The following is a 26,807-nucleotide window of genomic DNA, read 5'->3' as shown; positions in this document are numbered from 1 at the left end:
AATGAAGGTAAAGTTAGTTTGTAGAAGGAAGCACCCTTTTTTGAAAGTGATGTCTAATTGAGTGGGGGAAAATGTGACGAATCAGAGAAAGCCTTCCGAGACAATTGAAACAAGGGACTAAAAAAGCTCCTTCTACAAGGATTTCTCTGTGTAACCTGGCTGTCTTAGAGCTGAGTCTGTAAGCCAGGCTGTCCTTGAACTCAGAGCTCCCGCACATCTGCCGAAGTGCTGACTGCTAGGATTACAGGCTGTGCCACAGAACAATAGTGTAGCCTTGTATCTGTCTTTCCTCTAGCCATGATTTTACAAAGTCCATGCTTATCTTGGCCAGTGTTAGGGTTTCATCTATTTTTTATTTGAGAAACATTCTCTTGTGTGGAGAATCTGTAGACTTGGGCCCTTTTGGTTGATCCTTCCATTGTTTCATGTAACGGCATTTCTGTTCTACCTGCTTTTTCTGTGTGTCAAGGATGGAGCCCCACCTCTTTTACCAGCTCTGTTGAATAAATGGTGCCTTAAGTATTTCTTTCACTCATGAGACTAGTATAGACATGTGTTACAATTTCTTTGAGGTAGAAATCTAGGAGTTGCCAGTTTGTATGGTAAATTGTACAAATTTTTGGAAATCTGCCAATGTGTTCCAGTGCTGCTACTGTCCTGCATCCCATGAACCCTGCATAAAAGACCTTTATGGGCTTCAAACATTGTTTCTTTTTTTTTCCTGAACATTTATGATAAATCTCAGGCGTCTGATATTCTATCTCTAAGCCTTTCAGAAAGACCAAGGACATCTTTCTAGACAACTGCAGAATCAAACTGCCAGCATCAAGGACGTGTGCATGGACACAGGAGCACAGGCCAGTGTCCAGCTCGTGGCCTGTCCCGAGAGTCTGTTGATACCACTTGTTTGGACAGTATTGTTTTTGATAGGCAGCCTGTATAGCTAGGGCCAGCCTTGAACTCGGTGTGTACCCTAGGCTGCCTTAAGTTTCCAGTGATCATCTGTCGGCAGCCTAAGAGCTGGCGTGCCGCTGTGGACCGTTACAGCCAGCATAATTTTTTGTTTTTAAGCCCCTCATTTTCTCAAGATTCTCATGTTCTAGACCAGCCTGAGCTACGTAGTAGACCTTGTCTCAAAAATCCAAAACAACAACTCCCTCTTCCTCAGAGAATCCCATGTGTATTTGGTTAGCATCTTCTTTACCTTAATCTTTTTGTGAGTGTTTTGTGTGCATGAATGCTTGTGCATCACGTGTGTACCACGTGCTCTTGGAGGCCAGACAAGGGTATTAGATCTTCCTTAATCTTCTTTGATTTAGGACTTTCATTCTAAAATGTTTTATTTTGTGCATTTTGCCTGCCTGTGTGTGTGTGCGTGCCTGCAGCCCAAGGTGGCCAAAAGAAGTTTTTGTGATGAAACAGCCCAAGGAGGTTATCAGATCTCTGGAACTGGAGTTAGGAAGACTATGAACCCCCATGTGGGTGCTGGGAATTGACCCTGGGTCCTGGAACAGTGACTAGTGCTTTAACCACTGAGCCCTCTCTTTAGCCCCAGAACTTTTTTAACCTGGATGTAGAGTTTGTCGCCTCCGAGTGTCTGAACATGGTTGACGAGTTGCAGCATCATAATTAGGGTTAGGTTACACCCTTTTTCGTTAGAAATGATGGCTGGCTGCTTGTCCTCCAGCACACCGACTGCTGAGGTTGTGTTTGGCTCGGTGGTGACACCGAAGAGTCTCAGCCTCTCAGCAGCATCCATGGATGCCACTGCATTCTTTATACGCTGGTTTCAGAAAGGTCACTTTCTCATTCTTCTCTTAGCTGGAGTCTAGAGGAAGGTCACTTAGTTTTGTGATGAAACACCATGACCAAAAATCAACTTGGGGAGGGAAAAGAATTTCACTCACATTTCCATATATTTCCAGTTCATTATAAAAAACAGAGTGGGAACCTGGAGGCAGGAACTGATGCAGAGGCCACGGAGGGGTCTGTTTACTAGCTTTTTCCTCGCTTGCTCAGCCTGCTTCTTGTAGAACCCATCCAGGGATGGCAGCACCCACAGTGTCCTCCTATGTCAATCATTAAGAAAATGCCCTGCAGGCCTGCCTACAGACCAGTTTTATGGAGGCATTTTCTGAATTGAGGTTCCCTCCCCTCAAATGACTCTAGCCTGTCAATTTGAAATAAAACTAGTATTCCTTTAAGGAACTGTTGTTTTTTTTATTTTTTTATGATAAGTGGCAATAGTTTCTTTTGAGACAAGGTCTCTTAACTCAGGCTGACCTCAAATTCAGTGAACCTCCTAGCCCAGGTCTTCCAAGTGATGAGCTTACAGGTGCGCACCGCCACACCTGGCTGTGAAATTAAGGTTTTACAATCCAGTTATTCTGTCCTGCTCCCTTTTCTTCTCCCTTTCCTCTGACTCTCTTGTTTAACTTTTCTTCCTATTCTCCCTCCCTTCTTTCCTGACTTATGTAATACAGGCCTTGAACTCCTGACCTTCCTTGCGCTCACCATCTAGGTGACAGGGTGTAAAAGGAACTTTTATTTGCCTGCTTCATTTGTTGTCTCTGAGGATTACTACCTCTGTATGCTAACCTAGGCCTAGTCCTGGAAGCTTCTAGCTTCCGTATAATCTAACCTAGCCTAGAACGTTTCAGCCTCTGAGCCTTACTAGTTCTTTCTCAGCTCTGGGCTGGCTGGTTCACCTCAGCTGTTCTGGCTCAAACTCCCCTCCCAGCTGACTTATTCAATCTTGTTTTTCTCTGGTCCTCTGAATTGCTCTGCTTGGCCTCAAACTAACTTAAACAATCTGCTCTAATCTCCTGGCTCTTTCTCATTTTCTGGCTCATTCGAAGTCTTCACCTGAGTTCTCTCTCTCTCTCTCTCTGCAACGTATTACTGTCCCAGTCAAATTGCCCCCTCTCCCTCTGCATTGCCCATTAGGTAGCTTCCCTTTCCTCTCTCTTCTTATGAGAGTCGGTAGGATCCTATTCTGTCAAGTCTTTCTCTGATTCGTCACCTTTTCCCCACTCAGTTAGACATCACTTTCAAACACTAACTTTACCTTCATTGCTTTAGATTAAAGGCATCACCATGGATACAAGCTTTTCTTTACCTAAAACTTGCTCTATACCAGGCTGGCCTTGAACTCAGATCTGCTTGCCTCTGTCTCCTAGGTTAAAGGCATGTATTCCAGCTGCATCACACAGACCTGGAAGGCTTTGGATGTGATCTCTTGCCAGCGCAGCCATGTTCTGAATTTAAATCCCTCTACCGTGGGGCTTGCAGGCATAGACTGCCACCGTTCTTGGCTGTTATGGTTGGCAAACTGGCCTAGAATTTGCTGTGTAGCCCAGAATGGCATCAAAGTGGTAAAGCTTCTCCTGTTTCAGCCTTCTGTGTGTGGATCACAGGGATCACCTTCACAGATTAATCTCTTCCTAAAATGATAAGGACTCCTAGTTTGGTGGCCCAAAGCTACAGTCCCAGCTGAGGCAGTTGGGTTATAAGTTCAAGGCCTGCCTGAGCTATAGAAGTGATTTCAAGGCTGGCCTGGCACTTTAGTTGAGTCCTTGTCTCAATGGAATGAAAGTAATTTTTCAAAGCCTTTTTATTCTGAAATGCATAGAAAATGTTGATGAACTCTTGCTGCTTGCCATCTGAAGCATGTGCTGCCTGGGGCATGAAGACATCAGTGGACGTGAGTGTGCACAGCAGGCCTTTGCAAGAGCTGCTCTTTGCTGCATTTGCAGTGCCAAGAGTGGAATCCAGTGAGTTAAAATATCCCTAGCCTTTATTTTTTGGGGAAGATGTTATTATTGGTGGGTATAATGCCATGGTGTGTTTATGGTGGTTGGGGATAATGTTTCAGGAGGGGTTCTCTGCTTTCACTGTGGGAGCCAGGGGTCAGGCTCAGGCCGCCATGGTTGATAGCTTATCATCTATCCAGTGTGCCTCTCTCTGGGCTCAGTATATAGCTTTAATTTTATTTAGTTTTATTTCCTTTATTTCGTGTGTACACATTTGTATCAAGGCTCGCATGAGGAAGTCAGCACAGCCTGCTTCTCTTCTTCCATCATGAGGCTCAAGTCCTGCACTCAGGTCATCACATTTGGCAACAAATGCCTTTACCTGATAAGTCATCTTTTTTTTTTTTTAACTTATTTTATTTTGTGTGCATTAGTGTGAAGGTGTCAGATCCCTTGGAACTGGAGTTAGACAGCTGTGAGCTGCCATTCGGGTGCTGGGAATTGAACCTGGGTCCTTTGGAAGAGCAGTGCTCTTAACCACTGAGCCATCTTTCCAGCCCCCTCCCCCTTTTTTAACATTTATTATCTATACAATGTTTTGCCTGTATGTGTGTCTGAATGCCAAAAGAGGGCGCCAGACCTCATTATAGATGGTTGTGAACCACCATGTGGTTGCTGGGAATTGATTCAGGACCTCTGGAAGAGCATCCAGTGCTCTTAACCTCTCAGCTACCTCTCCAGCCCCTGATAAGCCATCTTGATGGTCCCATTGTGTAGCTTTCTATTTATGTGTATGTGTTGTTGTCCTTGTTGATATGTGCACACAAGGTGCGTGGAGGCCAGAAGTAGGGTGCTGGACTTGCAAGAAGAGCAAGCGCTCCTGGCTCTCCAGTCCTGTTTGTAACTTTTGTTTGTGTTTTGTTTTGCTCTTTGAGATAGTCTCTTTGAAGTCCTGGTTGGTCTGTAGCTTGCCACATATGCCAGGCTGGCCTCGAGTTCACAGAGATCGTCCTGCCTGTGCCTCGCCAGTGCAGGGGGGTGAGAGCCTATCGCTCTACTCATAGCCTGTATGTAGCTTTTCATAGCTACCACACAGCAGCCATATAAACTCATACTCCTACTTACAATTGCATTTGCAGTGAAGCTAAGAGGTCAGAGCTGAGTGTCCTGTGCCATGATTTGCTCGTGTTTGGTAACATTGGGTTGCATTTGTCAGTTTATAGAATTTGCTTCCTCTCCTTGCTTGGAGACAAGCAACTGGTTGCCTTCTCTGCAGGGCGTGTGTGCAGCAGAGCGCACTGTGCACATGAAGTGGGCCAAGGCTCACTTCCATCGTCGCCAGAGACGCCATGCAGCGTGTTCCTTAGGGGAAGGGAAACTGCAGCCACTTTGAGACGGCACCTGTCTGTAGCGCACTGTTCAGAGACTCAGAAGCAGCAAATCTTAGACACAAGAGAAACATTAGAATCATAGACATTGTAAAAGGTATATGGTATTTCTCAGCAAAGCCTATAAAATCTGACTTTATTATATTTCCTAATTCATAGCAATAAGAGCTAGATTATAGAGTGGAATATGTATTCAGATTTTTTTTTTGGCAAGATTTTTTTTTTTTAAATCAAACCCAAAAGTTGTAATTTTAATTCGGAAACAGTTCTTTGACAGGCTTAGAGTCAGATCAGTTTGGAACTCTGTTTCATTGCAGAGTTACCTGCAATGAATGATGTAACTCACCGTCTGAATTTCACGGCAAACAAACTGACTGTGAGGAGCGCTCTGTCTGATCCATGCTCTGTGCTCTCATCCTGGGACACTTGGGTATTCCACATTGTCACATCTCAGGCTCAGTGTCCCAGCATTTCCAGAAACTGTAGTTACCAACAACACTGTGATTGTAGATCATTTTAGGAAGGAGCTCTCTAAACATACATTTTTGATGGAACCATGAGTTCTTGGAAGCAGAGGCTTATGCCGGAAGTGACTCAGCAGAGAGCAGCCTCGTGTTGATAGTGTGCGGTCTGCCCTTGTAGTCTAGTGCTCTCTTCTTGAGAGGGTCCCTTCAGTACACAGGAGTACTGCATTAGGTTTTTGCATTGCAATAAATCACTGTAACACCGTGGCTTCCATGTGCAAATTCACCCTCTTATCAGTGTTCTGAGTCAGCAGTCTGAACCTGGACAGGTACCTTCTGGGGATGCCTGCTTCCAGAACCACTGCACACTGGCTGGGGATCCCTTTCCACCTTCACCCCGGAGTGCCCTTCTGCCATCCCTGCTCTCTCCTCAGACCCCCGCATCTGCTCCTGAGTGGAAGCAAACATGAGGCTTAGCCAGACAACTTGGGGTTGTTTCTTTTGAAGGTCTGCTGAGGACTAATTTTGCTCTCCCTTTGCAGTGTGCCTTGGCATGGGGGTCTGAGGGCAGAGGACACACGGGGGGAGGGGTGTGAAGGATCTCCTCCACAGCCCCAGGAGCATCACAGCATGCTAGTGGGTGCCAGTCTGTGATTGCACATACAGTTGTGAATTATGTCATTGGAATGCTTCTGTTTATGCTTAGTGGGTGCACATTGAGCAGTCTGCCCCTGAGCTGTTTGCTCTGCCCTTTAGAAGTATTTCCTAAATTCTTCAGTATTTTTTCTGTTTTCTTTTCCCTCCCTCCCTTCTGGATTCCCTGTATGCATGTGTGAATACGTGGTAGCCACGGCTACACCTGGAAGTCAGAGGAGAGCTTGTGAGGAAAGCAGCTCTCCATCTACTGTGTGGATTCTGGTGATGCAGCGCAAGTCGTCAGGCCTGGCAGCAAGTGCCTTTACCCAGTGAGCCATCTCTCCAGTTCCCTTCATACCCTCTCTCCTTTCCTGTGTGTGTGTGTGTGTGTGTGTGTGTGTGTGTGTGTGTGTTTGTCAGGGTCTCGTATTGTGGTGAGGGTAGTAAGCTAGAACTTACTTTGTAACCCAGTCTGGCCCAGAATTCCTGACAGTCCTTAGCCTTTTCAGTGCTGTGATTACAGATGCTAACCGCCATGTCTGGCTGGATGTTTCCTTTTGCTTTAGTGAGAGGGCAGGTGGGGTCTCATGTGGCCTAGGTAGTCCTTTTTCATTTTTTTTTCCCAGGGTTTCTCTGTGTAGCCTTGGCTGTCCTGGACGCTTGTTGTAGGCTGGCCTCAAACTCACAAAACCTGCCTGCCTCTGCCTCCCTGAGTCAGGGATTACTGGTATGCACCACCTTGGCCAGCTAGCCCAGTTAGTCTTGAACTTGATTAATGGAGGCTGGCCCTTTACAACTCCTGATCCTTCTGTCTTACTTCCCAAGTATTGAGCTTACAGATGGGCACCACAATGCCTAGCTTATATGTGTATTTCTTGTATATTATTGTTTTTAAATGTGTATGGCGAGTTTGCCTGAATCTGTGTAACACCACAACACACACACCCTCACGGTATGCCTACACAGGAGGAGAGGGTGTTGGGTCCCCTTGGGCCGAAGTTGCAGATGGCTGTTAGCCACAAAGTAGGTGCTAGGAATTGAACCAGGATTCTCTGAAGAGCAGCCAGCTCTTAACCATTGAGCCATGTCTCCAGCCCAGTGCTTGCTCCAAGCCTGATGACCTGAGTTCAGTATCTGGACCCACATGGTGTTGAAGGAGGACAGGGCTCCACAGGTGGGAACCCTCTGATTCCCACATTGTTCCAGCGCTGCACTCCTGCATTCTTGTGAACACTTCAAAAAATCATATGCTTTCAATTTTAACCATTTTCCCCTCTTTATATAATCTTACTAGATAGCCCAGGCTGGCCTTGAATTTGTGATTTTCCTTCTCTTGACCCTGCCTTCCGGATGCTGAGGTTACCAGTGTGTGCCTCACACTTGGCCTGTGATGGCTTTTCCTTTTTTTTTTTTTTTTAAGATTTATTTATTATTCATACACTGTTCTGCCTGCATGTACACCTGCAGGCCAGAAGAGGACACCAGATCTCAATATAGATGGTTGTGAGCCACCGTGTGGTTGCTGGGAATTGAACTCAGGACCTCCGGAAGAGCAGCCAGTGCTCTTTTCCTCATCTCTCTAGCCCCTGTGGTGTTCTTTTAAAGTTGGTTTTCGTCTCGTTTTGTGTTCACCAGGCATGGTAGCACACATCTTCAGTCCCAGCGGGTGGGTCTCTATGAGTTTGAGGCCCACAAGAACCTTTTTTGTGTGTGGTAGTGAGACACGGTGTGGCTACAGTTCTCAGACAGTGAGGATCTACGGTGTTGCCCGCCCCACTGCCCATGAGTCCTGTGCTGTTTTCCGGGATAGTGCGTCCTTTGTTCTTCAGGATGATTTTAGCTGGGAGTGTTTGTGCACAGCAGCACTGAGGAATGCTGGGAGCGGAGGCCAGCCTGCGCCAGTGCTCCTCTCTCGCCGCCCCACAGCCCAGCCGAGTGTGCTGTTTGGAGACAGCAGCGCACCACTGAAGCTGAGCTGTTTGATCTAGCCTTGCTCCGCCCAGGCTGGGGCCTGAGGAGGCGTGCCCCACTGTGTCTGGAGGCGCACTCAGCTTCTGGCCTTGGCTCTGTCACCTCCCTCCCACCTCTGGTTGGCATTTCACTTCACATTTTCATTTTAAGTTTGGGCTTTAGGAGGGCTGTTGGTCTTTCTCTGGCTGAATTACCTGTGCTAGCAGGTATGGATGAGCAAGTACTTTTGCCTGCTTCAGCTGGGTGATGAATTGGGATTCGGGGGGGGGGGCTTAAGGAGGGAGAGTGTGTCTGCCTAATAAGGGAGCTGGACTTTGTGCTTGTTAGTGGTCCTTGGTCCTTTTCCAGGGGTCAGTAAGGCTGGCCTGAGGGCACATTCACGGATAGGTGGGACAGACTGCTGTGAGAGTGGCTGATTGTCCAAATGTGCAAGAGACTAGCCCTCCCATTTGGGTTTTATAGCTAGGAGATAATACGGGTTGCTTGAGGCAGAAAATCCGTCTTTAAAAAAAAAAAAAACTAAATAAAACACAACAAAAAACCCACACAGCTTTTACTGAATGTTTCCACATGTGCAAATGGAAGGCTAGGCTTCTTTTCTCATACTTGATCTTCAGTCCTTAAGGATGGGGCTGATTGCTGATGTGCTCCCAAGTCTGTCTGTGGCCACCTCAGGGTTGGGAAGCCCCATAGTTAGGGGTTTGCTCATTGTGACCTGCAAAGGAAACTGCTGGAAAGACTGAAGTCTAAGTCTTTGTACAGCGGTAAGGGAACAGGTGCAGTTTGGCTCCTGGCCCGGGTCTGCTCGATGTCAAGTTCATCAAGCACATGGGATAGGCAGGCAGCTGGTGTCGTAACTCTAGGCCTTACTGGTTGGTATGACTGGCCACCATCACATGATGCTTGCTCTAAGTATAGCCTGCTTTTCTGGCAGCTGCAAACACCTGGAAAAGCAAGCACAGAGGCCCCAGCCAGAAAATATCTGCTGCTCCTGGGTGTCCATTGAGCAGTTGTTTCCTTCCGTGCTTGCCCGTGGTAAAAGCGGCCCACTGGCTCGGGAGTGCAGTCGCGTTCTGCAGAGAAGTATACAGGTTGGCTCTTTGTCTGATATGGGAACTGGTGATTTGCTCACTGATGTGAGACAAGAGAATCCCTTAATATTACCAGAGATACCTTTGATCTCTGTGATGGACGTAGCTTATTGAAACAGCCTTGGTGGCTTTTGGTTTCTGGCCCTGGCAACCTGAGCCAGCCCTGAAAGGACACTGTTCTGTTGGGGAAGACTCTGGATCATGTGCTTGGCTTCTTAGTAGTTAGCCAGGTGGCTCTTCCAAGAAAGAAGGTGCAAGTAGCAGTTTGCTTTGTTCCTTTCCTTTTTTATTTTGGCAGATCACAACTGTCTGTAACTCCAAGATCTGACACTCTCACATAGACATACATGCAGGCTACCAAAGGACATAAAATAAATACATTATTTTAAAAAAGAAAAAGAGTGAGAAGTGCTCTTAGCCGCTGAGCCTTTCTCCCGCACCCCAGTAGCTTTTAAACATGAAAAAGTGGACACTTCTTTTACAGGAAAAAAAAAATTTTTTTTTTGAAACAGTCTCCATACTTAGGTAAGACTGGGTACAAACTGTAATCCTCTTGCCTCATGCTCCTGGATACTTATAGGCTTGAACTGCCACACCCAGCAAAAAGAATAGCATTTAAAAATGTCAGTGAGAGATTTTATTTTCAAGTTGGCAGAAATCCAGCACAGTGAAGAAACACTGACCGTCATCCAGCAGGGAAGCAGGCGCTGCCGTTCATGCAGTGCTAGCATTGGTGTGCATCTTTTTACGGAAGGAAATCTGTTCCCAGCAATGAAAATGCAAATACAGATACACCCTTTAAGAACCACGTAATGAATTTATTCATAAATGCTGTGCATATGGACAGGGTGGTAGGTGTTGGCCTCTGGAAAAGCCGAGGTTGGAAACACTGCAGTTGCTCGGTTAACTAGTGGACTACTTACAGTGACCACAGCTGTGCAGACAGTGCGCCTACTCACTATTGACAAAGGTGACAGAATCATCCTCCAGACTTAGTGCCCGGCTCATAAGGCCGGTGTGCCCGGGGAGTGAGAGCTCATGCTGTCTGTACAGTGTGTGCGTCCGGAGCCCTGGCAGGAGCGCTGTTCTTGTGTGGCAGTGTCAGGAGAAGAGGGAGCATACTTTATCTCCCATTGAACAGTGCATCTTCTGTTTGATGTACGTGGATTCTTTTGGAAAAAAAAATAATAATAATCAATTAGAGTACTTTAAAAGTGGAACTTCGGCTGTCAAGATGATTCAGGGGTGGGAATGCTTGTCACCAAGCCTAATGACCTGGGTCTGATCCGCAGAGCTCACATGCTGGAGTGAGAAAACTGACCCCCACAGGCTGTGCTCTGACCCCACCTCTGTGCCATGGCGTGCACACATCCTACTTATGCATGCCCAATAAATAAGTAAATGGTGTCTGTGGTTTGTTTTACTCTGTCTGATGGAGACAAGTTCTCTCTAAGTATCCTGGAACTCCATGTGTAGACCTGCCAGACCTTGGCCTCACAGAGATCCTCCTGCCTCTGTCTCCCAAGTGCTGGGCACTTTGATCCCTTAAAGGCACAAACCACCACATCCAACTTGTTTTCCCCTCTTTATTTTTAATTTATGGAGGTTGCTGAAGAGGTGGTTCAGCAGGTACTTGCTGCTCTTCGGGGGACCCAGGTTCCCAGCACTCACATCAGGTGCCTCTCAACTATTGTAACTCCAGCTCCAGGGGATCCGATAAATCTGGCCTCTGTGGGCACCTGCAGTGTGCACACAGGCGCGCGCACACATACACCTATGTACAATTAAAATAAGATCTTTTAAAAACAGTTGCAAAGTGGTGGCCTCCCTCCCTCTGCCCAAATCCTGGAGTCCCAGGCTCGTGCCACCACACCTGGCCTTGGAGAAGCTCTAAGCTGCTGCTCTTCTGTCTTTGTGGATGTGTGCTTCTTGTTGGTAGTGGCCTGTTAGCCCTCTGTGCACACCTTCAGGAGAGGGTGACATTAAGCTTGTTGGTTCTGCTTTTCCGCTTGTTCTCAGCAGTGATCAGTGGCTTTTAAAGGCTTGGTAGTGGGCGCCTCTGGCTCTGTGGCCAACCCTGAGAAAGGGTTTCCTTCGGTTAAACAGTTCAGATAATGTTCTCTAACTGTACTGAAGTCTTTTGTCTTTTATCTGTAGGAACTTACAAGCAGCAATTGGCGCCTATTATGACTTTGAGAGCCCAAATATCAGTGTGCCCTCCATGTCCTTTGTGGAAGACGTCACCATAGGAGAAGGGGAGTCTATACCTCCTGACACTCAGTTTATAAAAACATGGCGGATCCAGAATTCCGGTGAGTCTGACAGCAGTTTTTACACGGAATTTTTTTTTTTTTAATATAGTTAGAATAAGAAGGGAATGTTTGAGGTTATGTCTGATTTTAGGCAGATCTTTCCTTCCTTCCTTCTTCTCTCTTTCTTTTTCTCTTTCTCTTTTTTCTTTCTCTGTTTCGTCTTTCTCTCTTTTTCTTTCTCCTTTCTTTCTCTCTTTCTTTCTTTCTTTCTTTCTTTCTTTCTCTCTTTCTCTCTTTCTCTCTTTCTTTCTTTCTCTCTTTCTCTCTTTCTCTCTTTCTCTCTTCATTTTTCAATACAGGATTTCTCTGTGTAGCTCTAGCTATCCTGGAATTCACTCTGTAGACCAGGCTGGCCTCGAACTTAAAGAGATCTACCTGCCTGTGCCTGGAGCGCTGGGATTAAAGGCATGTGCCGCCTCCGTCCAGTGTGGCTGAGTTTTTAAATGTACAGTATGTAACGTTTTCTTGTCCCAGCACAATGAGCAGACACCAGCGAACTATCTGAGACTAGGAAGAAGCCGTAGTCTCTTGCTGCATCAAGATATAAGCTGATATTCATTTGCTACTAGGAAGTTGGCGTGTGTGGTACTGTCTCCACCTGGAGTTCTACTGCGGAATTTCTTTTCTGCTCTCATCACTCCCTGTCCTCTGGCAGGTCCGAGGGGGCGCCTCCTTGACTAGAGAGCCAGGGTAGTTGGGAAGAGGTGTGGGCATCTGCTCCTTGGAAGCTCATTTCCGTGCAGCCACAGTATTCTGAAATTGTGCTGCAAGTCTGTGAGGGATTAGAGCACCGAGAGAACTAGGGTAAGGAGTGTGCACATGTGTTCAGAGGAACCCTTCCAATGACGCACACTGTAAGTTAGCACGGCGTCACACAGCTGAAGGGGTGCTGCAGGTGTGTGGGCAGCCTGGGCTACTTACTGGAATCCCAAGCAGCCAGCACTGCACAGTGAGACCCGTCCCGACACAGAAACGAACACTAGATGGCAGTTCAGTGAGTGCCTTGGTCTGACTTGTGGGTCAGTGAGTTACATGGTCCTCTGACAGTGGAACCTGAACATGTCTGTCCACCCCCGCCTGTTAACGGCTTTAAGCTTTGTGTCTTTGTCTCGCCGATGGAGAATCGAGCGTCCTGGCTGAACGTGTTTATGTGGTTAGTAATGAAGACTGAAAAGCGTGGCCAAAAGTGCCATTCAGCTGGGGCTGAGCTGTGTGCCGTGCCCTGTCTATCATGGCAGTTTGATGTGAGGTGACATGAAACTCATAGGACCCAAGTAGACCTCAAAAATAATAATAATAATAATAACAACAACCTTTTTTGTTTTTTGCCTCAGTTTCCTCTTTGTAATTTAGTTGATTGTGATGAGGAGACTCTGACTAGCCTGCTTTGTCTGTCTGATAATGAGCCCAGCCTGGCCTCTGTCTGACACCCGGCAGTCCTCCTGCCTGCCTGCTTTACACTAGAATTTCATACGAGAACCCCCTTTCCTGTCATAGTCCAGAGACTCCTAGGAGAGTTGAGGTAGCTGACTAAACACTGTGGGAGCAGCTGGGTAGCTGATCTTTCCTGAGCCCTCTTCCTCCCTGCTCATCACAGTGGCGCTTTGGTAGTTGGAGGTACATGGTGACACAGGAAAATCTCACATTTTCTGGTTTCTGTTTTTTCTTTAAATTCTCAGCCAAACTCTGGGTTTCTGTTTTTGTTTTGTTTGGCTTTTTATTTGCTTAATTTCTTTTCACTTAAAAAATTTTCCAGGTCAGCTCCTTTTCATGATCTCAGAATTATGCACCTAGTATTACAGACTAAACATGTTTTCAAATTAAAAAGTGGTTTTCTGTTGATTCTTTTTTTTTTTTTCTTTCTTTCTTTCTTTTTGGTTTTTTGAGCCAGGGTTTCTGTTTCTCTGTGTAGCCCTGGCTGTCCAACTAGCTCTGCAGTCCAGGCTAGCCTTGAACTCAGATCCACCTGCCTCTGCCTCCTGAATGCTGGGGTTAAAGGTGTGCCCTGCCACCCCAGCCCCGATTTTACTTGAACGGTGGGGACTCACGAGATCTTCCTGCTTTACCTCCCAAGTGCTGAAATACAAGCGTATGCCACTGTACAGTTTCTGAAAATCATTTTGAGTGAAATTTGTTTGAAAACTGATTTATTCAAAAGTTTGATTTAAGATTAAGCCAATGCCTTACATACTTACAAAAGTAAAAAATATCTGAAAAATATGTGAGTCCTTTAGTAAGTTTAAAAATAAATTGGTATGTGTGGCTGTTTGTATGTTTGGGTGCTTGATGCTGAAAGAGGCTGGAAAAGGGTCTCATCTTCTAAGGTGGAGTTACAGAGAGTTCTGAGCCACCATGTGGGTGCTGGGAATTAACCCTGGGACCTCTGGGCCATCTCTCTAGTCTCGTAATTCATGTTTTTATTTATTTTGTGTTGCAGCAGCACGAGTGATGCCTCATCTCTCCTGTCAGTGTGTGGGTCGTGGGTATTGGACTGTTTATAGCTTTTAGACAGGCACCTTTTACCTACCCTCTCGGCCCCTTCACCAGCCATTTGTTTATTTAGAGACAAAGTCTTACCATACAGTTCTGCCTGGCCTACAGCTCAGAGTTTGCCCACCCAATTATTTATTTGGGGCTTTGTTTTGAGACAGGGTCTCTCCTTGTAGCCAGACTAGCCTCAAGTGTGCAGTCTTCCTGCCTCATGAGGCCACCTCAGTCTGGGTTAGAGACATGTGCCACGCTAGCCTGCCACAGGGCTGTGGTTACGAGGCCAGGGAAGCCAGAGTGTGCTATTAGTCCAATACTTTGAAGACAGAAAGTTGAAGGTATTGGGCACCAGGCTGAGCTAGAGAAGGTGGGGAGGGGCAGGCAGGCAGGCAGAGACCATGTCCCCAGACCATGTCCCCAGACCATAACAAACATTGTTGTGGAGTAGCTGGTTGCTTTGTGCAGTCGATAGCCCTGCAGATGTGGGGGGCTGTCTAATGGTTTTCATAGCAGGTCAGAGACCCAAAGCCTCCCTTTTTCCCGACCCAAAACTTGAGGTTGCTGCTGTTGGCTCGCAGGACGTCTGTGTGAAGGGCAGTTCTCATGTGTCAGTTGGGATTGAGTGAGATTTTATCCTTCAAGGTACCATGCACAAACAGGTTTCACTCTTCTACAGCTGAAGCTGGTACAGTATAACTTTATCCCTGCAGCCTGAGACTTTGCGTCTGACGAGGGGCTGCAGAGGGCTGAGTTATTGCCTGTGTCTTCAGGAAACGGTGTTAGTGTAGAAGTAGAGTAGACACAAGCCACTTCTGCTTTCTGACTGTCACTCATGCCTGCTTCTGGAGAAGGTGCTCCCTGAGAGGGTTAGATGCATAGTAGCTGTCATGGCGCCTCTTGCTTTAGGTGCCAGACAGCAGGTGAGCTACGTAATGATTCTGCATGTAGAGGTCCCGGAAACCAGCTTCCCCAGAGTTTAAGCATCATATACTTTCAGATCAGCCTTGACATTTAGCCGTGTAGATGCACACATCTAGGATTGAAGCAGTGAAGACTGAGTAGGGCTGGATGCTCATGTAAGTTAGCTAGCAGAGTGTACCTTGAACACAAGGCCTGGGTCATTCCCCAGCACGCATGTGCACTCTAAAATTAAAAAAAAAAAAAAAATGTGAGCAGTCAGCTTTTTGTCATCAACTTACAGCTTCTTAGTCTTTCTAATACAGGCTCAGCTACACTGGCTGTAGTTTCTTATGGATGCTGCACAGCTGTGACTGTCACATGAGCTGTGGCTTGAGTGTGCTCACAGTTGTTTGTATTTTAGAGCTTCATAGAAATGAAAACGAAACTAGACTTTGGGAAGGAGTTGAAAGAACAATTGTTCCCCTCCCTCCCGAGATGTGGTGTCACTGTGTAACTGGGATGATGAGACTGATCGGTGGCTGCCATCCCTCCCCACCCTGTTTTCTTTATTCAGATCATTAAAACAGGCAACTTTGTCCCCTTTTTTCAGGCTGATTGCAGAGAAGATACTTCCCTGTGCTCAGTTATCACATGTCAGCATATTGTAGTTGCCTTGCTGGGTGTGGGGAGGGCTGTCTCCGGGGAGTAGAGTCCCCCAGGGAGGCTTGTCTTCCGCACGACATGGACACGGTCCACACATGTCCACACATGGAGCCACAGGCCTGTGGTCGTGTCCAGGCTTTTTGGAGCTACTGGATGCCTTTGTTCTGATTTTGGGGGTGCTATTATCTCAAAATTGGCACATGACAGGATGATGGGGTAGTAGTTGTTTGTTTTGTTTTGTTTAATAAAGTGATATTCTGTGGTAACAGAGCATTGCTACCTTATTTGGAACTTAATTTCCAAAGTCATAAAACACATATGAGTCATTCTTTTGTTCTAGAAAGACCTATCCAGTTTGTCATGGGGACCTAATTTGGAGTCCTGTAAGACTTCTCAGATTTCAGGTCCAGATGGCTCTCAGTCTTCCTCCTTCTCTGCAGCATAGGGGATGCACTTTGGAGACGGCATCCTGTTGTGCAGTTGGGTTAGCCTTGAGCTTGTGATCCCTCTGCCTGTTCTTCAATGTGGGATTGAGGCATGTGCCCCCATGTTCAGCTGAGGGTCCCAGTCTATACCTTGTCAGATCTACCTGTCCCAGCATTGTGACTACGAGAAGTAGAAGCGCACATCAGCTCAGAAAGTTGATGATGCCCGGGTCTTCCCACTGACAGCATTGCGCCCTGGAATTGAGAGGAGACACCTCTTCCACTTTTTTCTTTAAGAGGTGCTTCATGCACTACATTGAACAGGCTCAGTTAGCAGGAGCGTCCCCAAAGAGGAGGAGCCTACCAAAACCATGAAATGTTACTCCTTTGGTGTGTGTTTTTGTAGTATAACACTGTACTGTTTGTAGCTGAGAGACCTGGGTCGAGCCGTTGAGGCTTGTCTGGCCAGGAAGCCAAGTCTCACACCCATAGTCTTGAGACGGCTAGCCTTCTTTTCTTAGAAGTTAAAAAATATATATATATATATGTATATATATATATACTACTTGGATTTTTGTACTAACAGACATTGTGTGTGTGTGTGTGTGTGTGTGTGTGTGTGTGTTTGAGAGAGATATTCCTTCCTTGGATCTTGATCTTTAATGAGACTGACATTTTCTAAGGCACTTCATGTCACCTGCTTTTTTTCTTGACCTGCAGCAAGTAAGCTGTATCAGACCCCCATAGAGAAGTCAACTGTACCAGGCCCATGGAGAGGCAGCATTTCCACGTGATGCCGGCCACTTTCGTCAACCCTGGCTGTCCTCTAGACTATTAACTTGAGGGGGCAGTTGGCGGGCAGCCTGTTTTACACCTTGTTTTGTTGCCTAGAGCGGCCCTCAGCTCCTGGGTTAAGCCGTCTTTTAAAAACTCACTTTCTGGAAGGCCTGTGCCACTTGCCTTTCTGGCAGGGTTACTGATGGTTTGTTTTGTTGTTATTTGTTTTATCTTTAAAGGTTTTTTCATTTTTAAGTTGTGCATAGATGTGTCTGAGTGTGGGTTTGTGTGTTTTTTAGCCTGAGGTGGTCAGATCGCGTGCAGAGCTGGAGTTAAAGGCAGTTGTGATCTACCCTGTGGGTTCTAGAGCTAAGCTCTGTCCTCCATCAGAGTGGTGTGCATTCTCTCCCCCACCACCACCTTTTTAAAGATAGTGTTTCCTACAGTGCACCCCAGGCTTGTAGTGCTCATTGTTTTATGGCAGGGATGGGCCACTTTTAAGAGAGGGAGTACCTTAGGCACACCTTGAATCCCAGTGCTCTGGAGACAGGCAGAGGGTCTCTGAGTTTGAGGCCAGCTGGTCTACATACTAAGTTCTGGGACAACCAGGACTACAACAGAGAAACCTTGTCTCAAAAAACCAAATCAAAACAAAACCAAAAACAAGTCTTTATAAAACTAAAGGGGGCAGTATCGCTGAGTGCACGTTAGAGCTGTTTCACAGGAAAGATCACATGCAGGCATTTGTGGCTGCCTATAGCACTTGATGAGTTGGCATTTAGACCCTCATTTTGATGTACACATCACAGTTTCAGTTTACACAAGAGCACAAGCCACACAGCCTCGGCAGTTACAGGAAAGGAAGGCGTGGCTGCTGAAGCTCTGGGTTCCATGCCCATCCTTTGCATTTACATGAGAGGTCACCATCCTTTGGATTTCCCCCCTCATTATTTGAACCTGAGACCTAAACAGTGTTATGAGCCCCTGGGTAGTTTATCAGATCCCAGAAGATAAATCAGGCAATGAACTGGGTGTGTGTGGAAGCCAGAGGACGGCCTCAGGAACTGTCTGCTGTTTTTACTGAAGTGTGACCTGCCAGGAAGGCTGGCTGATCCCCTGTCTTCTCGGGCTGTAACTGGTATTGCAAGCACATACCACTGCACCTGGCCTTTTATATTAATTTTTTCATGTGTTTGCTGTACATGCATGTGTATGTATGTTTTTGTGTGGGTGTGCATATGTGGGGAGCACATGTACACATTCTAACAGAGATTCTAGGTTGATGTTGGGAACCTATATCCACTGCTCTTCCATGTTGTTTTTTTGAAGCAGGTTCTTTTGTCTTACCATCTTGGTAGCCAGCTTGTTCTGAGGATCTCCTTTCTTCTGAGACTGAAATTGCAGGAGGACTGCTGTAACTAAGTAGCATTTACCTGGCTTTGGGGATTTGAACGGTAGTCCTCTTGCTTGGTCAGCAGGTACTGTAACTGCTGAACCATCTCCCACCCCCTACCAGCCTCTTGTACATGGGTTCTGGGGCTCAAACTTAGTTTCTCGTGCTTAGAGAGCAGGCGCTTTACTGACTGACCTATCGCCCTGTCTGTATAGCGCTTTTAAGTGCTAGAGTAGAGACAGCATTCCGTGAATGTCTCCTCCTTTTGTCTCTAGGAAACACTGTAAACAGGCTTTGTTCCTTCCTTGTTTTGAAATGAAGGCTCCTGGGATGGCTAGGGTGGTCTGGAACTTGCTATGGTAGACCAGGCTGCCCACAAACTCAAAACACTCTTGCCTCAGCCTCCTGAATGCTGGTATTACAGGCTTGTACCACCAAACCTGGCCGTGTTTTTGCTTTAAAAATTCAAGTGAAGTGGCTGCATGTTTCCTTTTGGTAGAGAAAGAGTTTTCTCCCAGGTGTAGGCTTGGCCTTCCTCTCCATGGACTCTCCTTGGGCATTCTTGGGCTCCTGGGAGTCAGCAACACGTGGCCTTTTTTCAGGTCAGCTGACACAGATCTTGAGGAATGATTTTGCCAGTGACATTTGCCAACTTAATAAAAGTATACTTTTGGCCAGAGGTTGATTTCTCACAATTCCTATTTTAAAACATTCATTTAGGGGCTGGAGAGGTGGCTCAGCAGTTCAGAGCACTGGCTGCTCTTCCAGAGGTCCTGGGTTCAGTTCCCAACACCCACACGGCAGCTTACAGTGGTCTGTGACTCCAGCTTTAGGAGATCCAAAACCCTCACACAGACACACATGCAGGAAAACACCAGTTCACTTAAAATAAAAAGAAATTATTTTTAAAAAAACATTTAAAGTGTGTGTGCGCGCATGTGTGTGCTCTGCAGAAGGGCAGCTTGTGGGAGATGATTGTCTCTCTCTGTTGTGAGTTCCAGGAGTCAAATTGAGTTCATCAAGCTTCCAGGGAAGTGCCACTTCTCACTGAACCATCTCCCGCCCTCACACTTCCTTTGCTGAGTGGCACAAGACAGTGGGTTGCTCAGGGCTATGCGGGTAGACCTGCGCATGTGTGTGAAGAGGGCTCTTGCACAGTTGACGGGAAACTCCAGCACTGGACGACTGACCTGATGTTCTTTCCTTTTCGCCTGAACTCAGGGGCTGAGGCCTGGCCTCCAGGTGTGTGTCTTAAGTATGTCGGGGGCGACCAGTTTGGACATGTGAACATGGTGATGGTGAGATCGCTTGAGCCCCAAGAGGTCGCAGATGTCAGCGTGCAGATGTGCAGCCCCAGCAGAGCAGGGATGTATCAGGGACAGTGGCGGATGTGCACTGCTACGGGACTCTACTATGGAGGTGAGTGTGTTCTAACGCACGCCAGGGCAGAGGAGGCAAGGCAGCACCTCAGAAGCTCCACAGCATTGCTCACACAGCCTTTAGACACGATGTAGTACCTGCACGGCCTGTGTAGCCATGCCAGTAAATGCCACAGAATTCATGACAAATTGGGCCTGTCTGCTATGCTTCTTTTTGTTGTAGAAATTTAGGCTTTGGTGATGTGTGAGAGAGCTACTTGGCATTATAGACACTCATTTACTGGGATGCTGGCCTTGCTGTGTAATCCATAGGTGCTGTCAAAAGGCCATCCCTAGACCTAAGTCAGGTACATCAGAGAGTGTACAAATTGTGGGTGCTCTCTAATCCTGGGGACTTGTTCAACTACAACACCTCTTACCCTCTTATTGCCTCGCTTTTTTTCTTTTTCTTTTTCTGAGTCAGGGTTTCTCTGGGTAACCTTGGCTGTCCTGGACTCACTCTGTAGACCAGGCTGGCCTTGAACTCACAGAGATCTGCCTGCTCTGCCCCCCCCCCCAGCACTGCCTCACTTTTTAAACAGTGATGCACACTCTGCAACCCAGGCCATGCTCTATTCGTTGTGCCGCCCAGTGAGGGGCAGCCGCCTGGCATTCACCCTCCTGTCCTCTCTGCTCAGCTGCAGCCCAGCCATCAGTCACTCCTCTGAGGCGAGCTCCACTGGGCCTGCTGACCTCAGCCGCCTGAGGCTCCAGGGCCTGTTTTCAGAACCTTAAGTCTCTGTTTCAACTGATCATGGGCAGAGCACCTGAGTATTCTATAGGACGGGACTTTAAAATATCCCAGAAAAAAACTTTCCTCCCCACTAACCACCTCCCTTGGTGATTGGGCAAAACCCTCGATGGTCAATTGTTCTCCCCACCCTTCTTACTCACAGGCCAATTCCTGTTCTACTTTACCTTTGCCCTATGGGGAAGTTCTTGGCTGGGAGTGAGTGAGGCCTTTGGTATTACCTCATTCACCCTGCAAGTAATGTTCTCATATTCAGCCCATGGAAACTTTGAATAGTTTTAGTCTGAAAGATGTAATAGTAGAAAGAATGTTTTGTCATGCTTACATGGCATCATTGCTCTGCCTGTGCCTCCTGTAATAGAGGCAGATTCCTTGGCAAAAGATGAAAGCACCTTTCAGCCTGGCCAACTCCCACCCCTACCGGCATTTCCAGAGATGCCAGAGTCCTGTCTCTGTGTCCTCATTGTCTGAAGTCTTTCTTTCCAGCAGATTTCTGCTCTCCCTCTCGGCCTAACGCTGCCACCTTCCACCATTGCTTTCCCCTTTCCTACCCTCCTTACCTCCCAAGAAAATTCACTTGTTCCTTCCCAGTCCCTCCCCTGTTTTGTGTGGATGAGCATTTGCCTGAATGTCTGTATTCTGCCAGCATGTAGTGCCTTTGGAAACCGGATAGGGCGCTGGATCTCTGAGCCTGAATTACAGGAGGATGCAGCACTCCAGCACCCCCTGCCTCTTTGAGACAGGGTATGGCGTAGCCCAGACTATTCTGAGATGCCTATGTAGTAGCTAAGAGTGACCAATGACCTTCTGACCCTTTTGCCTCCAGCTTCCGAGGGCTCTGATTACAAGCCTGTGACAGCACCCCTTGCCAATTTTGTCTTTTTCTTCCTCCTCCTCCCCCTTTCTTCTCCCTTTCCCCTGTGTTGGGGGTAAAACCCAGGGTTTCTTGCATGCTAGACAAATAATCTGCCAGTGAGCTGTATCCTTGGCTCCTCCACAAACCATGTCTTCTTTAGCTGGGGTCTATGGGGGGGTGTGTATGTGCGTGCGCGCATGCGTTTGTAGCTCAGGCTATTAGAACTGCATATAACTCTGGCTGGCACAGAACTGAACTCTTTTTTAAAGATACTTAATCTTATGTGTGGGTGTGTGTGCCTGAGTATATTTATGTGGACCATGTGCGTGCACCCTTGGGAGGTAGAGAGGTGTCAGGTCTCCTGGAACTGGGACTGCACATAGTTGTGAGCGTCATCGTAGGTGCTGGAAATCAAACCCAAGGTTCTGCAAGAGCAATACACGTTCCTAACCACTGAGCCACCCCTCTAACTCCAGCACTGAACTATACCTCCCACTACCAAATGCTCAGGTTACAGATGCTTGCCCCATTTTGCTTGCAGTAAGGCTTTTACTTTATGTCTCTTTAAATTTTGTTTTGTTTTGAAACAGGATTTCTCGATGTAGCCCAGGCTGCCCTTGACTTATAGTGATCTTTTTCTACTTGAGCCTTCCAAGTGCTATGGTTAGAGGTGTGTGTGTGGTGGGGTTTGGTTTTGGCTTGTCTTTGCTCTGCACACACATACTGCAGCCAAGTAAAGCTTTAAAGTGAATGCCATTGTTTGGAGATGAGACCTTAGGAGTGGGGTGGCTATGTTAGTTACTGTCTTGCTCTCTGACGAGGCAGCTGCAGGGGTTAGTGCTGTATTTTCCTTGCTGTTTCCGAAGGTGCCCGTCGGTCGTGGTAGGAAAGACTGACAGCTGGGCAGCTCTATCCACAGTGCTGGAGCTTTTGGTGCCATCTTGTCCACCTCTCGGCTTAAGCAGAGGTGAAGCAGACTGACCCTCAGACCACATCCTTAGTTCATGTCACAGGCAGGCACCACCAAGTGAGGGTCAGCGCACAGACCCGAGCTGGCGGGGCACACTCAGATTCAGACTGCAGCCCCTGCTCACTAGGGCGTACCCTGTGCACACGCAGCACTTCCGCAACATTCGGGAGCCTCCCTTCCCAGGCTTTGCGGGCACAGTGTGTGCCATTTGTTAGGAGACGTGCTGGGCGCTCCGTGTGAGAAGCCATGCCTTCTTCCAGTTCCTTGGTTTTGTAACGCAGCTCCACTAGTCACGTGATGTGAGGCTTTCCTTCCTTCTTAACATCCCTAGATGCTCATGGTTTTAAAGAAGCCTGCTCTCTCCACGCAGCCGTCCGAATCTGCAGTCTCCAGCTGTCTGCTCTTCTGCCTGGTGCCTCTCCCAGCTCCTGCCCTTTTTCTCACTGTAGCCCAGGGTAGGCTGGAACGCTCCCTTTTTCCTGCCAAGTGCTGGGATTAGTGTGTGGGCCATGTCCTAGGCGCTGCTTTACATGTTAACCCCTCCCGTAGAACATCTCTTTTTAAGCAAGAAAGATGGCTTAGTGGGGAAGTGCCTGCAGCCAGTGAGCTGGTTTCTGTACCCAGAGCCCACATTCGGGAAGGGAGGACCCAGCTCCTGTCAGCTCTCTGGCCTCCACACGCTGCAGCACAGCAGCACAGCAACATGCATGCAGCACACATGCGCAATAAGTAAGTATAATTATTTTAAATCCATTCGGGAAAAGCAGAATACATGCATTCTTTTTGGCTTGGTGGTTTTTAAGACAGGCTCCTAGTTTGTTTGTAGCCTTGGCTGTCCTGGAACTCACAGAGATCCGGTCTGTCTCTCCACCCCACCCCACCTTGCTTTGGCCTGTATGTGTGTAGGTGCGCTGTGTGTGCCTGTACTCTCAGAAGCCAGGAGAGGACGTCGGATCTCCATGGACTTACAGGTGGCAGTGAGCCTCAGGGTGGGTGCTGGGGACCGCGACCAGCCAGTCCACTGCAAAAGCAGCCAGTGCTCTTAACCTCTGAGCTGTCTCCTCAGACGGAAAAATTCCCGTTAATTTTCTCTAGACATCTTCCCCGTAAGCTGCTCAGTGTTGAGGAGCAACCCTTGAATTGACGACAAAAAGTTTTTGAAGACAAAAACTGTTGAGGCTTGTCTGAAAGAAGTGTTTTAGAGGGACACTTAGAGTTGTAAATAATGGAAAATCTAAGTCTTTTTCTGAGGCTACCTGCTTCAGCTTCAGAGGAGGAGGCCAGTGGGCTGCCACAAGGTGGTTGTGTCCCGCCAGGTCTGCGTCAAAGGCGGTGTGTGAGATGGCCGCACTGTGTGAGATGGCCGCACTGCAGAGAGGAAAGGCTGCAGTTAGATTACAGTCTCAACAAATAAAATAGATTTAGCGTTAACACTGGCATTTTTCAGACAACCCTCCAAAATGCAGATGGATGTGTTAGGATCCTCCATGACTGGAAAGGCCAGTCTCCTGAAGCAGCCATCTTCTGTATGGGGCAGTGTAGCAACATCAAGCCTCACTGTCACAGAGCTGAGCAGCTCAGGTGTGATGTCAGCACCATTTCTTCTGTGGTTACTTCACTGTGCCCCAGTCTCTGCCCACGAAGGAGTTGGGAAGAGGACCACCGTGTTGTGAGGATGTTTGTTTTGGTTTTTAAACAGGGTCTGTTATGGACTCCTAACTCAGCTGGAACTCACTATGAGACCAGCTTGGCCAGGGACTCACAGAGATCAGCCTGTCTGCTGCTGCACATGCTCTGCCTCTCCAGGCCTGGGATTAGCAGTGTGACCCACCCCATCTCCCAGCACCATCCCCGCTGGGTAGCAGAGTGACCTTGCCAACACGAGAGTCCAGGGCTCTGAATTTAAGGTTGTGGTAGTTCCCTTTGAACTTACGAGCTGTTTGTATCTGTTTTGTTGTTTGTCCAGGCAGGGTCTCACTGTGTAGCCCTGGCTGTCCTGGAACTCACTGTGCAAATCCAGCTGCCTTGACTCAGAGGCAGCTATCCACCTGTCAGAATGAGCACATTGAATGTGTGATGCAGCCTCAATTCAGAAACTGTTAAAAGTTGGGAAGGAAGAATTCAAATGTGAATGCCTGCAAAGTTTTGCTGAGTTATTTTGCAATGGGAGTTTCTTAGTAAGTACCCTTCTGTCTTCTTGTCCCTGATCAGGGTAGCGAGGCTCTCTGCAGCTAGGAGGCAGGCAGAACCTCTGCAGTAAACCATAAGTGTCTGCTACACAGCAGCTCATGCTTATGCTCTTGAGACACCTCTGAGCTGAGTCAGTACATGGGGCTTTTTGATGTAGTTTATATACCTGAAATATGCTCAGAATTCAACGGTTCCCTCAGGTTTAACCCTGTGAGCCTTGAGACTAAAGGTGGGGTTGCGGGGACAGGACAGCCTGCAGCCTGTCCTGTAGTGGCGGCTGACACCTGCCACGTGGTACTTGAGTGAGTTTCTCTGCCAGTGCCAACAGACTCCAGTTAGGAATTAGCTCATTCTCTCTTCTGCCTTTTTTTGGTGTGGTTGTTTTTTGAGACAGGGCCTCTCTGTGTAGCCTAGCTGTCCTGGGACTCAACTGTGTAGGCCAGGCTGCTCTCCAAGGCGTAGAGATGTGCCTGCCTCTGCTGGGATGGAGGTGTGTGCAGCACACCGGCTCTGCTTTGTCTCGAAAGAGCTTGTGCCTCTTACTGTGCAAAGGGAATGCCAAGAAGAAGCTTTGGCCCTAGTCAGCGATGTCATGCCCGCTGGGAACGTGTGGGAACATGTGGGTTCTGCCCGCTTCCTCATCCGGCTGCTTGGGGGGTTTACTCGCCCTTTATTTTGTTGTGGTCTAGAAGGCTTGAGTCAGGCATTGGCTTAATAGCACTAAAGTCAGTTTTTCCTTTTTCTTTCTGTAGTTTCTTTTTCTTATATTTTGAAATTAGAAATGTTTAGTCAAGAGACCTTATGTGTGACCTAAGACTTAGGGTTTTTTAAATATTTAGTGTGGGCTGGTGAGATGGCCTGTGGGAACAGACCTTTGTCACCAAGCCTAACAGCCTGAGTCATGTGCCCTGGCTCCCAGCGGTAAGAGAGCCCATTCCTGCAAGTTGTCCTCTAACCTTCACAAGTACCATGTGAACTAGCACACCCACGTGCACACGCCAAGTAGATGAAGCTTAACATGTACTTAAAACATGCTTGGCGGTGCGTTCTGTTTATTTCACTATGTGGCTGGCCAGTGGCTTGCTTTGTAGGATAGATCCACTCCGAATACTTTGTACCAATTTTTTTGGTGGGGAGGACAGCACTGAGTGTTCATTTTCTACTTGGTGCAAGGCCCAATTCTGAGGTCAAGCTAGCTCAGCGTGGTGATGCGGTGAGAAGGGAGAGGCTCTTCCAGCTCCTGCTGGTATCTTGCTTGCTGAAGCCTGCTTAGGTTACAGGGTGCGACAGTAGGCAGGGCTCCAGTCTAGCACACAGAAGCCTGGGCTGCCTCCTCTGCCAGGTCAGCATGGGAAGCTAGTATTAGCCGAGCTGGACTGGCTGCTTCCTCGTTGTTTGAAGAGCCACAGTGGTGACTGACCACATTACTGAAGGCCTGGGAGGAGCCTCCATCCCTGTGGCCATGAATGAGAAAATGGAGGTCCCAAATAAGAAGCCGGTCCATTCTCTGCAGTGGGCCTTGGGGAGACCTCGATGGTGGGGCCTAGCACCCACAGAGTACTGAATGCCTTTACGGGAACTATGGCTAGAGAAGGAGTCCAGCAGCCCTAAGAAGGGATGTCAAGCCTTATGCGCTACACTGTGTGGTCATGGGGCTAGGGTGGGGAGAGCCCTGAGAGCCAGTCACAAGAAAGAACCTAGAAGGCTGCTTCTCAACAGATCCACATGCCTGTACCAATTACTGGCCTTTTGTTTTGTTATTTTGTTGTTGTTTGGAGATGAGGTCTCCCCATGTATATCTGGCTGTCCTGGAGCTCAATATTTAGTCTAGACTGACCTCAACCTCACATACACCCAGCTGCCTCCCAAATGCTGGATTAAAGGTTTGTGCCACCGTGCCTAGCTATACCAAGTTTTGATAAGATTATTAAGAGACCTTGGGCTGGCAAGATGGCTGTGCAGGGAAAGGTGCTTGCCCTCAAGCCAAAGAGTCTGAGTCAGCCTACAGGATTGGATTGAATCTCCTTCAGTGGTGGAAAGAGAAGTCGACTCCTGTAAGACATCATCTGATTTTTACATGGAGGCCATGACACGTGTGTCCATATATGCACATACACACACACAGGTAAATGTAATGGTACATTTTAAAAGAAATTTTCTAGATCTCTTGATATAAACAGTCTGGCCTGGAATGCTTTGTTTTCATTTGCTGGTTGAATTTATTTGCTGTCTTTTCTTTACACGGCTGCACTCGCTCATCCTGGGTGACTGGATGGTTCGAGGGCACTGTTCCTCTCCGCCAAGTGTCCGTTACTGTGGTGTCGCCTGCTGTCCTTGCAACACGCGTGTCTGATAGCAAACCC

At 47.6% G+C, this 26,807-nt stretch overlaps 1 protein-coding gene across 3 annotated transcripts in view; it reads left to right on the top strand.

The window, feature by feature from the left end:
* The window catches only part of Ilrun (inflammation and lipid regulator with UBA-like and NBR1-like domains), a 64,673-nt gene that overhangs the window by 15,062 nt on the left and 22,804 nt on the right, over nucleotides 1-26,807 (top strand). For 2 of the 3 annotated variants that reach the window (XM_060369154.1, XM_021630074.2), the window contains exons 2-3: nucleotides 11,460-11,614; nucleotides 19,481-19,678. In XM_060369154.1, coding sequence (XP_060225137.1) covers nucleotides 11,460-11,614; nucleotides 19,481-19,678 — 353 coding nt within the window. The remainder of the gene's footprint in view (nucleotides 1-11,459; nucleotides 11,615-19,480; nucleotides 19,679-26,807) is intronic. The other variant, XM_021630077.2, reaches the window with a different exon arrangement.

Source organism: Meriones unguiculatus, chromosome 16 (assembly GCF_030254825.1).
Source record: "Meriones unguiculatus strain TT.TT164.6M chromosome 16, Bangor_MerUng_6.1, whole genome shotgun sequence".
NCBI lineage: Eukaryota > Metazoa > Chordata > Mammalia > Rodentia > Muridae > Meriones > Meriones unguiculatus.
The sequence above is the reverse complement of the archived record's forward strand: the minus strand, read 5'-3'. Positions and strand labels throughout refer to the sequence as shown.